At 39.8% G+C, this 15,353-nt stretch overlaps 1 protein-coding gene across 1 annotated transcript in view; it reads left to right on the plus strand.

Moving 5' to 3' along the window:
- Window positions 1-15,353, plus strand: part of LOC116395511 (nck-associated protein 5-like) — a 54,852-nt gene that overhangs the window by 14,448 nt on the left and 25,051 nt on the right. The window contains exons 3-7 of the mRNA XM_031869454.1: window positions 4,315-4,405; window positions 7,202-7,357; window positions 11,514-11,582; window positions 13,524-13,562; window positions 14,302-14,421. Of these exons, the coding sequence (XP_031725314.1) occupies window positions 4,315-4,405; window positions 7,202-7,357; window positions 11,514-11,582; window positions 13,524-13,562; window positions 14,302-14,421 (475 nt within the window). The remainder of the gene's footprint in view (window positions 1-4,314; window positions 4,406-7,201; window positions 7,358-11,513; window positions 11,583-13,523; window positions 13,563-14,301; window positions 14,422-15,353) is intronic.

The following is a 15,353-nucleotide window of genomic DNA, read 5'->3' on the forward strand; positions in this document are numbered from 1 at the left end:
ACTAATACAGACACGGAGGTTTTTGGGGGGGGGGGGGGGGGGGGGGGGGGGGGAGGGAGACGCGGGGGACGAATAAACGACATGAAAATGATGAAATACAGGACTGCAAATAGTATATGTCTAGGGCTTTTATTTTAAAGATTAGAATGTGGGACTGGTCTGCGCTGCCTTTGTCAGGGTTGAAAGGAGTAAGAAAGTTTGCTGTCTTGGTATTTCATAACTATAAGAGCAACTTAGCCCGTTCTGCACAAGATGAAGATTGTTAAATTGGTTAAGATGTTTGTTTTAAAAAGTAAAGAACTTTTTGTGTCTTCTGTATGATTGGTAATAGTCTACAGTTTCAGTGACCTTGTTTAGCAATAAGTGGGCGTAGACAATGGATAGAATAATGGAACACCAAACAATAAACAAATTTGACTCATTCATCACCTAAATATTTAGCATTTACAGATTGATTTTATATGAACTGTCAAAACAAACATCTACACCCCTTTTTTTGACATCCACACATTTTGGGTTTTTAAATAAATGCAGTGGGACCCTGTGACAGCTGAGTTAGTATAACCAAATTATCCTTCTGTTGACATCAAATAAATATGGAATTCTTGTCAGTATATTTAAATACACCTAAATGCATCAGTGTGCTGCAAATAAACAGGGAGGAAAACCCTTGAGAGGAATAGTAGTGAGGTGCTTCCCCATACAGCTTGTGTCTGGCACTGGCTCAGTTTTCATTAAAGTGGGGAAAGGGGTCACCTTACTGCAGGGGTTAAGGGGGAAACTAGGCCGTTCATTCATACATTGTCGGGCATGAAAAGTGCAGCCTGTGGCAAAATGTCACAGAGCAGCAGAAACCCCTCACGACAAATATCTACATCATATACATGTAAACCCATGCATGGGTGCACATGTGTGTCTGCATATGTAGAGAGTATACATGCAGCATGTGTACTGTGTATGCTTCATAGCACATGATAGATAGGTAGATCTTCCATATTTAAAGGAAGAGCTGGAATGTTATGAACCAAAATAATGCTTTGCATTTATGATTTAAAGATTACTTAGTGAAAACAAAAGCAGAACTCAATAAAATAGATCTTTCAGGAGTCCAGACAGTTATATTTCACCATCAATATTGATTATATTAAAGCTTAAAGAGTTGAAGTACAAGGACTAGTTTGTTAAAAAGCATAAAAAGCACCATATGTATTCATTACTTCCCAAAAGTATAGTATGAACTGTATTTTTGTCAAAAAAAAGAACATTTGCTTCATACGACATTAGAATGTTAGTTTTCAATGTCCATGGAGTCAATTCTGAACTTTGCAAAAATGGCTTCTGATATTGTGCAATAATCTACAACATACACTTCATTTTGAAACGTGCTATCATATCAGGCATTAATCTTTAACCATCGCTATCGTCTGACGAGGATTTAGTTTAAAATGAGCTTGTAAACTGGCTACTTGTGAAACAATCCCAATTCACACCTTAAGTTACTGATCTGGCTGTAAACACCAGGCAGTGCATGGAAAAGGAAGTCTTGGCCCGGATATCTGGCTACACCGCAACCCCAGAAATATAGCCCCTTGCCGCTAGAGGCTTAGACGTATTCAGACCGACAGCCAATGGGTTCTGAGATTGATCAGGCATTCAAACACAACTTTCAAAATGGCTTCATTAAAGATGCAATTGTTTGAAATAAAAGAGAATATTGTTTTGGGGTTTTTTTTTTTGTCTTCTGTGCATGCCCTGTGTTGTTTCAGACACAACGTGATTTAGATGCGCTTTACAGTCTGCTTAACGTAGCAAAAAGTCGTTGCAACGCAGCACAAGTCAATTGTCAACAGCGCAGTGTTGCCGTTGTCATGTTCTGGTGCGTTTCTTGTCTCAAAAGAACAATGATTTTACATGTAAAGGTCAGTTTATGAGTCACAGGGAATCCAGCGCAGCCTGTGAAAGCAGTATTAATCTGTCTCTTGTGAGTTTTTACAATGTGGCCAGAACCACAATGCAACAGACATTTTTACAAATCCGAAGTAAGTTAGCACAAAACAACAATTCAGCGTTCATTCAGCAGCACTTCTGAAAGGAGGTTGAACACACGGGGACAATCAGACCGCAGACATCTCTTCTGCTAGACTGCAGTCATGAGTCTGGGATGGCGAAGAGAGTACGAGGCCTTGTTAGGTTAGAGCCGAACAGGGTAGGAGCTTGTTTTTCCCCTTTCTGAGAGCACTCGGCTGCACATTATTCCCCACATCGTCCACTGGGAGACCAAGAGACCCACTTTCCCTTCAGTGCCCAATCACAAACACAAAGTAATGACAAAGTCTGAGCCGAGGAGGCTGAGGAGCCGTGTGGTTAGCCTCATCTCAAATGACCAGCACCGGTGAGAGTTCAGTTTGGAAAGCAGCATGGGCTGAATGACTACAGAGTGGGGAAAAAGTGGAGGCTTTGAATGAAATATTGCTGAGAATAACATGAATGTTGAATGGAGTCAGGTGGATTTGTGCGACTTTGTGAGGAGGAAGCACGAGGAGAGAAAACTTTAAGGAGGACCGGCACCAGTGTTAAAATTATAAAATGATAAAATTATCGATGGTAAATTGCGACAGTTTCATTTCGCGATGTTGAGGCTCAGATGCTGTGAAACATAACCAAAAGATGCCGAAAAAGATTTGTATAATAATACCTTTAGTAGATTTAGTATCAGATGTATTCATACAGGGCACACAGGAAGATGTGTTAACTCATACACTCTCATTAGTGGAGTAGATGCTGAAGATGTGACCTTTGTACTCCTCACTATCACTTCAGAGAGCATTGGTGGTAACAGAGGGTGGCATCGTGCATCTGATTCAGTTTGACGGATTCGTGACCGCCACCACCTCACCCGCTGATTTCATTTTGGCCGGGTTTGTTTCAGGTTGGTGGCTAGTGGCTTGGGCCAGGAATGCCATTGGTGTGCTCACAGTCAGCAGCTAGTGCTAAAGACTGTGCCACATGCATCATACACGGGGAGAAGCTGCTTTGGAAGTGACAGAGCAAAATGTCACTGCGCACAACACTATGCGGAACATGGTCAGTGTCTATCAAGCATAGACAGCTCGGAGGGAAAACAATTACAAAATCACAAGGCAAGACTACACTGCAGTGGAAGCTATTGGAGCAAATGTCAGCCGAGGTTGTATGTTGCGAAGTGTTATTAATATGTGGAGGTAGTATATGTCTAAGGACAATGTGACAATGTGAATAAGAAAACTATTCATAATCAGAATTTTCAGGCATGATTTTAGAAAATTTGAATATCTAATTTGGGTCAGATAATACCTGAAATCAAACAATAAATCTGCGCTACAATCTTTTTAAAATGTTAACTAATGGATCAATAACTATGTGCAATGTGAAAGAGGTCACTTATATTGCTGCGCTCTGCAAGAAAAGAAAAAAGATATTCTCCAAATTATTGGTAATGTTACTTTGTATCTGCTGGAATTAGAAACTGTTTGCTAACACGTTTCCCACATCAACATGGAAAGGTGATGATATGTCAATGAAGTGTTCACATTTCATTTCTGCTGCCCCAAAGTGGCCAAAATATCAGTTCTTCCTCATTAAAGCCACAGTGTTTTATGTGTTATGTGATTCTTCTGAAGGCAGATTGCAGAAACATGTTGGTTTCAGGGAATCAATTAAAACTTTAAACAGCTGAACTCTTTCTTGTTAATCTGCCTGTTTAAGTATAAATAGTACAACACAGCATGACATAAATTCAATTGCAGCTTTAACAGTGTAACCTATGCAGTCATTGCAAATGCTGAAATGTGTTCTTTAAAAGAGAAATGTCCCCATAACATGAGAACTTCCATCAACAGGTGTATCAGCTTCACAACCCCTCATTTCTATAGCTTTGCATCCAATTAGCAGCTTCATTACTGTACTCACCGAGCTGGAAACATTTCATTGTTCTGCAGACATTGTTAATTTCCCTATTCAGTGTGTGCTTTGTCATAAGCTATTACATAAAGGCAGTGATCCAAATGTAAACAAAGGTGTATCCTCATAATCGTTATATATATTTAAATCTTCAATTGTGATAATCTTAGAAACGCTCAAAATGCATCTCATGTGTATGTGAATATACAGTGTTTGGTCAACTAGTTGAGCTTTTAGAATGGTTTTAAAATGTTCACTTCAACTTTAGATTCAAAGTTTTTTTCCATCATGCCCATTGCGTTTTTGATTCTCTAGCACTTCCTGCCATCCAGTGGGTTACTCTGACCACTTTGCCTGTTTTCTTCTTGAACGCAGCATGGAGGAGACGGTGCGGACGCTACTCCAGAACCAGGACTCACTGGAAGGGCCCAAGGTGGACCCACTGGACCTCATGAAAGCATACAAGGTACAAGAGGGACCACCGGTCACTAAGTCCTTTGGTATTATTATGGTTTTATAACACTGATATTTATGCTGTTCTTTGCGCAAACCATTTTGATCTGAATCAAATGAAGTATTGTCAAGAAACTGAAAAACTTGAGATGATAAAGTGAAACAGTAGTTTGAGCTTTTTTCGTGCACTATTACAGAACTGTAAAATATGGGAGCAATTGATTTTTTTTCTCCACTTTTCATCATCCAGATTGCAGATATAACGCTTCAGAAAATCCTATATGGATGATTTGCCATTAGGCTTACGATTGATCTTTTTCAGATGATGGCTTCATGTTTCCAGTCACGTTTATAATTTCCTCTATCAAGATTAAAATGCATGCAACAAAAATGCAGCCAATTGAGATGAAAGCTGATTTATTTAAAGCGGTGTTCATTTCCTGGGAGTTAGCACTTAAAATAAAAAAATTAAAATCTAAGTCAATACCTACTACAGGGACACTTGAACCCTTCGGAGGAAAGTCAAGGCTTCAACTGAATCACTTCCCTGCAAATGCAGAATTGCAAGGACATGTGACAATCATAGCTGAACCACTGAGCTCAATACCACTACCAGCTCCAGTGCTGCTGCTCTCTGGCCATGAATACATTCAGCGTTAAAAGCTGAAAATATTTGTCTCTCTTTGTCTTGGTAAATATTCCACTCTGCCACTTCACACTGGGCAGGAAGTGTACACCCAGCTTGTCTGAGCTTGTGAGCCGGAGCGACGGTTCTAACCAGAAAACGTGCATTTGTTCAAACAAATAAATATGTTTTCCTTACAAGTGACCTCTTGTCACTGTGCAGTGAAGACTATCCTCTCTGAGTAGCAAAGACAGTGAAAGTGTGAGTAGTGTTGTTAGATACAACATCATCTGACTCTGGAGATAGCAGGTTTGGTTCTTCTCCTAACAACAGTCTGTCTAGTTTTAGTTTCCTAAACTGTACGAGGGCTTAATAATTAAGGGGAAGATCAAAATCCTAATACAGTATTTTGGATTAGATTGGTCTTTTAGAAAACACTGACAAAACACTGACCATAAAATCGCTAAAAAAAGTTTTCAAATATAGGCGGAATCTCAAAAAATAGTCAATGGAACAAACAATTAAGACCAATAAAAAAGAAACATATAGGAGGGGAATTACCTGTAGCCTAAAACAAAAAAAAGAGTTATGTTATATGTACCACTCTGCTGCTCTCAGTTTCTCTTTTTCAACAGAGAGCATCATTTTATACTCCAATTAAATCCAGTTGTTTCTTCTTTATCATACGCCTGATCCATCTGTTAATTTTCCGTCAACTCAACCTGATGTTTTTCACATTAAAAGCATTCATATGAGGAGAGAGAAAGACTTTCAGAGCCTTACTTTTCTGGCATCCCAACAACCAGTGAAAATTGGTCATTGGACTTTACCTTTAAGAATAGACGTCACGGTATTACTTCTTATCAAATGAGAGCAAACTTAATTTTGGAGCAAATGCGCAGCAATAACTTAAAAATTTAAATAAACCATTGAAATGAATCACTCTCCAACCAGTAGGTGCGTTTCAATCAGCATCAAAAACATCTTTCAATGTGGTTAAGGCAGGAACATCGTTATCAGTCTGCGTTTATCTGTAAGTTAATATGAGTTTCTTTGTCCACAGCTGCTTTATACCAAATGAATAGCTTCTCCTTCAGTTCACTGAGTCCCTGCAGCCATCTGAAAGCAGTCGGAGACAAAAGCAGGACAGCCTTTTATTAGAGAAGAGCACTGTGCCATTACACGCGGCCATCCACTGAGTTTACCTTCATCAAATCACGTGCAAAAGACCTCAGGCTGCTACAAAATAACCACACACACACACACCTCTGCACACATAAGACTGGTCCTTTACAACTCAGGGTTCTGTTGTGTTCTGTGGAGACGTCAGATTACCAGGGCTCATTTATACCTCAGCCTCCTTTTCAATTGTTAAAATGATTGTTAAATCAGCGTTTCGTTCTTTATTCTTGAATTGCATTTCAAAATTAACATTTTAAATTATGATGTGACCATTTACAGCATGAAAATACAGTAGGAATATGAATGAAATAGCATTGGATTGATGCAGTCATATAAACTGTTTCACCAAAGTCTATTGTTATTAATTTAATTTGACTAATTAACGTTAAAATCCCTGTGTGCTTCTGTGGGTTTGTGATGCTGTATGTTCAGATTACGTTGCTCTGCATCCTCCAGAGAAGTACAACAACGTGATTTTCTGGAGACACTGATTCTCGGTGTTTAACGATGAGACCAGCGATGTGACCAGCGATGTGACTGGCTGAGAGTGTATTTATAAGTCAACACACCCTCCAATTTATATTCCTCTTCACCCAGCCCTTTTGCACTTTGCTCCGTTGCGCATACATGAACCGAAAACAGCAGGTGCACTTGGGTAGTTTTTGGGATGTAACTAGTCAACCATACAGCTCAGTGAACCGAAGCTCAAAAAGGCTACAATTCTGCTGAAGCTTCACAGTAAGTGTTGATTCCACAGGGAGACTGACAGTACTGACAGTCTCATACATAACGGGGGGTCATTTGATGCAATGTCACCAATGAAAGTATTCTGGGTTTATGAACTTTGAAGTGAAGTGGAAGTTTTATAAATGCAGTTAGGGTGTCGTTTATCAAGATTTATTGCTAATATAAGTGGAGCCCACAATGATGAAGAATGCATTTTTCATTTTCTTTGTGACTTGAAGGCATGCGCGTCTTTGATCCGCTCTCACTGCGTTTCAGGACAAACTCCTGGAGGAAATGTGGAAGCAGCAAGACAGTCTGGAGGGTCCCACAGCCACAGCAGCAGAGATGCCTGCCTCGCCCGAGGCTGGCGGAGGGTCAGATGAAAATTCAAAGGACAGCAATCCCCTGCTAGAGCGACTCCGAGCCCTGGAGGTAAAGTGGATTGCATGGTCCACTTCTTCCCCTTCCCCCTACTGTTCCCCATTTCCCCACTCCTCCCTTTTCCCATCCCTGAAATGTCACATTGATCGATATATTGAGAGTACCACTCTCTCTTTTTTTATCAGACGTATTTCAATAGAGACTTGGAATAATTGGGCAGCTCAAGGACGGCACACAAGGCTGTTTTTCCAAGGACTGAACATTATTGTAGTGGTTACATTATGGTCTGTCTGATCACTACAAGATTTAAATTAAAGGATTACAGGGTAAGGGTTGTTAAAGAAGTGACATGGCATTAGGTAACACTTTGAGTGTTTGTTTATGCAGATTAATTTAAAAAAAATTAATGAGCACTTTTTTTTCGCTAGAGCACAGGTAGGCAAAAAGTGGCCTGTGGACCAAATCTGGCCATTAAATTTTAATTTTGTCTTACTGGCCTTCATCAAACCTTTAGAATTGCCCCACTATCGCTTTGAATTGCTATTTTTGTTGTGTTCGACTGGGTGTTGTGGTGAAACTTGCTTGCCGAGGGCTAGACTACATTCAATCATTAGTGGAATCTGAGATGCATCAAAATAATTCAAAAGCTGCCTCAGGTACTGGATTCCTCAACGCTGTACCCATGAAAGTTTGTCAGTTATCAAATGAAAAGCATGAACTTGTTTGAAGGAAATGATCATTAACCACCGTCGCGTGTCATTCATAGCACCCGAGTCTGTGTAGCTTTGTTTACCCGCTGAAATACCAGTGAGCCGTGTAGGTGAGAAACAAGCACAATCAGTGTTTCATCGCTGCTCTATCCATCTTTAAAAATGAGATCACAGAAAATGAGACCCCATTATGCTGCAGAGCGGTGCAAGGGGCAAGACGGGGAACAGTGGGATACAAAGGAGTTATTCAAATCGGAAAGTGATAATTAAAATGCTGACAGGGTAGTTAACATTTGCAGCCAGTGTTCCAGTGAATGTACAGTGTGCCTCGCTGTCACACCTTGCCTGCTGAAGGTAATAGGACTTGCCATTCTGTGAGAGGTCTCCCAGCTATTATTGATCACACTTTTATAACTCCTGCAAAAGCCAAGCCTAAAGGTAAAATCCACCCAGAAACAGGATTCACTTTGCTAATTCTGAAGTTGTTGTACTGGATTTTATTTTGTGATGGTCGTATTTGTTAATGTTGTTTTTAAAGTTATGATCAGTAATAACGATTGTGCTTTACCTTAAAGGGTTACTTAGTTATTTTTTTCAACCTGGACCCTATTTTCTCATGATTTGTGTCTAACTGATGCATAGGGACAAGAATTTCTGAAATTGGTCTGGTACTGAGCATGTAATGCAATGTATTGAGGCCAGCTCTGTAATTTACATTCACTAATAGTGCTTATGTTTTGCCATGGCAGGCTCTGATTGTTATTAAAAGTGTCTGACAACATTATGGAAAGAGCCCCGCTCAAGGAGAAGTCTCGTTCTCAAATCTTATGAGATGATTAAGATCTTTGAATTCAATGGCCGCCCTTGGCTTGTTTATTTGGGTCCGAGTATAGGGATATTCAGATTTCACTACGAGACTTCTCCTTGAGCGGGACTTGGACACTAAAAAAAACAGACTGGATCAAACGAAAGGCAAGTAAAACCTTTTTGAGTCTCTGTAGAGACTCCTTTCCATTTCGTTTTCAGACAGTTATAATAACAATCTGAGCCCGTTAGAGGCAAAACCAAGCGCTGTTACTGGTACCCTTACATGTAGGCAGCTCGTTTGCCCTTGCAGCTCATTTAGCGGTTGCATATTATCCCTCAATGCTTTAGGAACATACATTTGTTTACCAATAGAATTTCATAATTCCACTTCTACCACATACCTGGAACTTTTGCTGTAACCATGGTGCTCTTTTATGAAATACATATGAAAAAAGTAATTCTTGGCTGATCAGGAGTAAACTCGTTCGACACAGAAAAAGCCTTTTTTTTATTCTAAGAAAGCAGGGATCGTCATAGTTTGAAGCTTAGGCTCACTTAGCGAGCCTTGGTATTTGACATGTTGGGAGTGAGAATGTGGAACCTGAGGTCATACAGACAAAAAAGTCAGACAATTTTAGATTGCAAAAAAGCATTTAAGTCCTACAAATTGTCCTTGTCCAAACATGCATAGTGCAACGGAGTACAGCTCACATGCAAAGTGATGGCATTTGTGAAAAGCCTGACTTTTTCTGAAAAACACAATGTATAACATGTAAAACTTGCAGTGACTCTGCTAAAAGACTGTAAATAAAGTGTGAAAACCAAGCAAATGATTCAATTCAAACTGACCAAACAAATACATCGGCAGATTGTCATTATTTTATTGATTGATTGCCAGCAGCATAATGCAAACCACATCATACGGGCATCAAAGCTGATCTCATCACTGCAAAGACAACAAAGTTGCATCCCACATCCTGATAACGTCACAATGATTGTGTGAAAGTAATTACCAGTGTGGATGCTTGCTGAATTTTCCACCATATTACCATTGCAGTGATATTTCAGTGATATTTAATTTCCTCTGCTAATACTGTGGTCTCATGCTTGCATACTACTAAGCCCGCATAACCACTCTGTCATTAGCGATGATTTTTTACAATAAAGTGCCGCCTTAAATTACATCAATTTTCTTGTCTACTTTGTTGACCCTAATGGATCATTCTGAGTGTATTTTGTGGTTTCCATGCTGTTGCCTCTTCATGGTGGCTGCCTTTATTTTATAATTAAACTTTAATGCCGAACTGGAGAAACATTACAAGGTTTTCCATTTAGTTTGAAACTACTTTCCAGTCGTTATGGCACACTTGGGTACCTTCCATATAATCTATGAAAAACTGATAAAAAAAAAAAAAAATGCTCCACAAATAAGAGTGAAGCGATAAATGATAAAAGCAAACTGAGCTTGCTGTGCTTTTTGACCGAGGTGAAGTCACTGACTCCTCTCAACCAAAAACTAATAGTCAGTGGAATTTGACAGTTAAGTCTGAAACACTGATTGATTCGATGCTCGCTGCTGATCAACCATGATAACTGTGCAAAAACAAGGATGAGGGAGCATGGCGGTAAGCACGCAACCAAACATTTACATCTTTTCACGTGATTTATGTTTACACTCTGGATATTATTTTCGTACTTTATGCAGAGGCAAAAACAGCTCCTTCATTTTTATAAATTAAGATTTCAAAATGCAATATGTATTGAAAAGAGAGGTTGTTCTCTTAACCTGCAATCTACTGTATAACATGTGAATCAATCATGCTCATTTGTAAAGATGTACTGCTACATCAATAGCAAGTGTCGAGCTCACGCAACCCATACGATATTAAGGCTCAAACACTTAAAGTTCAAACTCATAACTTGGACTTCCCTGACCTTTACACAGACCAGCTGCAAGCCTTCAGGCTGATCTGTGGCCTTTTAAACACCGTCCAAAGATTCCTCTCTAAGAAAGAAAATGAAACGTCTTGTGTGGACCACTGAGAACCGGGTTAAAATACTGCGGTGATTATCTCTGGCTATCTCCTTGGGTTTGAAGACAATGCCTAGCTGTGAGGTGGCCACTTATTTTGAACCCTGCTCATATCTGCGATTATCAGCCATTTCCAAGATGTTTTGTGAGCCTGTTGTTCGGAGGAGCTGCTCACAGCACTTTAGTGAAAACAAGCCACCTCAGCATGGCCTTTAAGATTTACTGGATTAATCATTTTCAGTGGAAAGTCACCTCCTGAGTTTCAAGAATGTTTTTTTTTGTTAGCCGTCGTGCAAAAACTCAGTCAGTAATTGAATTACTGTATATCTACTCTGTGAAGTTCTGCCCGATGGAGTTTGGATGCCTGAAATGTAAAGCTTCATTCATTTGGATCTTTCTCCAGTGAACCAGCGAACTCTACAGTGCTGTAGGGAGAGAGCCTCCTCACTATCCATCGGTCTGCTTCTCTGTTTGTCTGAGAGAAGAAAATATCATCAAAGGCTCACAGTTATAAAGATGCTTGTTTTTTTTTGCAGGAACAATCATATTATTTATCTTGTGTATTCGATTCTCAGCTGAGACGAAAAAACTATGTCTGGATGTTTCTAAATTATATTTTATGTAATTCATGCAGTTTATCTGTCTGTGTTTTCTACAGGCTGAGAACTCTGCTCTGTCAATGGAAAACGACAATCAGAGGAAGCAGTATGAACGCTGTCTGGATGAGGTGAGTGCTACTGCCTTTTGAAATTTTACTATCTATCTTCACTGCTTGTACTGTTACGCTCCACACGTCCCACAATACATTTTCAAACAGTGGTACCATTTAGCTTATCTTCTATTGGAAATGACAGATGTATCGCATGTCAGTACTGGTTTGCAGTATAGCAATAGTTGCAGGGCAAAATATAATTGCTTGTGTAATATTTCCACAATGTCAACATAATGCTAACAACTGATTCTGAAGAAATAAGAAAACTAACTTATTCCCTACTTCATGTCTGTAGGGTTAATATGAAGCCGTAGCCAGGATTTGATTAGCTTAGCTCAGCATAAAGACTGGCTGCAAGGGGAAACAGCTAGCTCATTAATTAAGGCAGTATTCCACTGATTTGTCACAATACACTCCACTATAAGTTTGGACAGTTGTTAACTTTCTAAAGTTTATTTTTGTAGGAGCTTTGGAAGTGTGTGTATTATTTTTCCCGTTTGCACAGCAAGCTAATGGTGTAGTGTTATGTACAACCAAGACCCAACATGTTTTAGAGCTTTCAAGGGTGCTGGCTGGTGGATCTTTTTCACTTTCGACTCTGCCAGGCTAGCTGTTTCCCCTTGCCTCCAGTTGTTATGCTAAGCTAGGCTAACCTGGTTTACAGCTCCTGCACATTTATGAGAGTGGTATCAATTTCTACCCCTCACTCTTGATAGGAAAGTGAATGTAAACAAAAAAAAATCCCAAAATGTTGGACAATAGTTCTCTAACTTTTAACTTCAGGCCAGACAACGTTATCTGATGGTGAGGACTTGAGATGACTATCAGCTTCTAGCTAGAGACACACTTACACACTCAGCCTATTATCTACGGTGTTAGTGCAGTCGATAGAGGAGAGCCAAGAGAAGGGAACATCTCTAATTGAAGTGGACAGACAACAGAGCCACGGGCGATATAAGAATGAGAGCTGGAGAAGCGAGCCTCACCACTCAGGAGGGCCGATTCTCAGCTCCTGCATGTGGCGTGTCTGCCTGCACTCCTTTTCTCCCTGACAACCCTTTGATTGTCTCTCCATCTCTTTCCCTTCTTTTCACTCGTCTCTCTCCAGTCAGCAAGACTGATCCACTTTATTTTTTAGCGGGCTTCACTAATGGGCTTGTTACCATGGAGACTGCTGCCCATGAGAATTTAACATACTCTGGTTGAGGACAGACATTTTAGAGTTTCAGCTGTGGGATGAATTTCTCTTCTCCTGCTTTTCAGTCTTATTATGCACATTAATCTTTTTTTTGGGGGTGAAAGCATTCAGAAGGCTTCCTGTCATGGTGTAAATGAGCCGAGGCGAGTTGTTTTGGTAGATAGATGAAAGAGGCAGAGGGGAATCATTTTGAGGCACTCAAAAGTGGAAACATTATTATTCCAGTGTCACGGTATATTATGCTTCCGCTTCAGACATTATAAGCAGGAAAGAAGACATTTCAGATTATACCTTTTTATATTAACAACAAAAACTAAACAAATGATTTTCCTTTTTCATCAAATATTAAGAAGACAAAAGTTTGGTGAGTCTGATACATGCATTCAGGTCAGCAGACGCATTTTGTAGGTAGAAAAAGAAACATTCTCTCAAAAAAGACATTTGTTCAGATTTTTTTTTTTTACTCTATTTTGTTTTATTTATGTGCTGAGAATAAAGTTACGTGGACTAACTGCAGGCAGCTGCTGTGTGATTTCACTAAATCGGACTTTGTGATGCAACACGCTGTCAATTCGTCCTCACAGCATCTTACATGCCTCTAGATTCTCTCTGATGCTGTTTGCACTGGCTCGTTTTCATTTACAGTCTCTCTCCATTTCAAAGCTCCACAGAAAGTTCTGAAATCCAAATAATTGCCAGACTCATAATGCATTTTTTTTTTACATATTCTAACTGCCTTTCTTTCAACTCTCTTCAAGGTGGCTAACCAGGTGGTCCAGGCCCTCCTCACACAGAAGGTTTGTCTTTGTCTCTGCAGCATTGACGTGTCGTTAATCCTGTCAGCCATTAGAATCCGTCAGGGATATGATAACTGTCACAATGATCAGTAACTGCATGTCACCAACATGGAGAAAGATTAGCGGCACATGTCAAACCGCATGATCTTCAACAGTAGAATCTTAAATCCTTTTGGGTTACCAGACATAGACACAAGTCAGACTTGAGTCATGGATCTGATGGCTTTAGAAAATAAAATAGGAAATAAATGTAAAAGTAAAATCCCTATAAATTCTAAGGATGAAGCAATACCAGTATATCAGATAACGAGCCCATACTGACTCAAATATCTTGATTGGGTATCGGGGACATTGGGGCCAATCTATTCGCTTCAATTCTATATGTATATGTATATGATTACATATAATTCATTTTCTTCTACCCTTTGAATATGGAGTCCTTTGTTTAGATAAATGAATGTGCCAGACCACATATTGATCTTCATAGAGCATATTTCAATATTTCTCAACAGAAAGCACTCTTACAATATGAGGATTCATCTGCAAAATGCCTGTGATCCATGTTGTTTTTTTAACACAGTTGACCATGTTTTAGAGCACTGCCGTGTTCATCTTGCAGGAATACAGCTTTGAGTCCTGTTCCTGTTGAATTAGCATCTGGTACACATGGTGGTTTTCTGAAATATCCCCGTCATTTGCACTTATCTGTCCATTCTTCTTCTCTCTGGGGGGTTTCTAGGACTTGAAAGAGGAGTGTGTGAAGCTGCGGACCCGTGTCTTTGACTTGGAGCAGCAAAACCGCATACTGAGTGTGCTGTTTCAACAACGTGTCAAAATGTCCACGGTTCCTGTCTCCCAGGTAGGAACACATGGCACAATGGATACAAACAGGCACTGACAGAGCAACCCCGCTTCAAGGCTTTTTGAATTTTACATGAGCAGTGCTCTACTTCTAAAGGTTACTAACTTTATAAAGGACCACGAAGAGAGAGAAGTCTATCCAGGGTGCAATTCAATTGAAATTGTTACGCTGTTCAGATTTACTGTCGGATTTAGAATTGGTAGAGGATTTATTTGGGCCTTATATTCTTCCTTTCCTAAATAGTGTTGTTTTGTCAAAGTAGTATGCTCCAGTGCGCTGTAGGTCATCAAACAAGCATTAAAATCCCTTACCACTCTCTTCTTTTATGCTAATCATGTCAGAATTTAGCCTAATAGTGAGCCAGACCTCTCATCCAGCTGTAGCCGGAAAGAGAGATGCAGAGTTGCTCATGTTTCTCTAATTGGAATGCTCTCAACCATAGAGCAGGATGGATAATTGCTTTAAACCTGGGCCTTCTTGTAGTATCTTGTAGAACTTCACCACTAACTGTACTGGAGAGCTTTGAAGCTGCTCTTATCGATAGCACGCCTATGGTGCGTGCATATGCGGATACATGTGCTTGTGCTGTACACTTAAGGGTTGCAGTGTCGAGATTTGGCGCCGGGCTCATTATGTTTACTATTTCAGTGATGCTTGTGTGTCTTTTAAAATAGTCATGATCCGCCTGGTAAAACCAACAAACTGCAGTTTATTTCTCCTTTGCAACAGTAATATTCAGCATGACAGCACCTTGTAATGTTTCCTTTTTCTTCTAAACTTTCCTCCAGCAAACCTTTGATCCACAGTTTGCCTGATTAATTTTTTGGAATTGTTATAAGTATTTTGAGGTGTATTCATGCAACCTGATGACAGGCTCGATATAGCTTCTTTGATCAGCGTGTAACAATAATGAGACACCCCTGATCTCA

The sequence above is a fragment of the Anarrhichthys ocellatus genome, unplaced genomic scaffold (assembly GCF_004355925.1).
Source record: "Anarrhichthys ocellatus isolate YVR2014 unplaced genomic scaffold, GSC_Weel_1.0 scaffold47, whole genome shotgun sequence".
Taxonomy (NCBI): Eukaryota; Metazoa; Chordata; class Actinopteri; order Perciformes; family Anarhichadidae; genus Anarrhichthys; species Anarrhichthys ocellatus.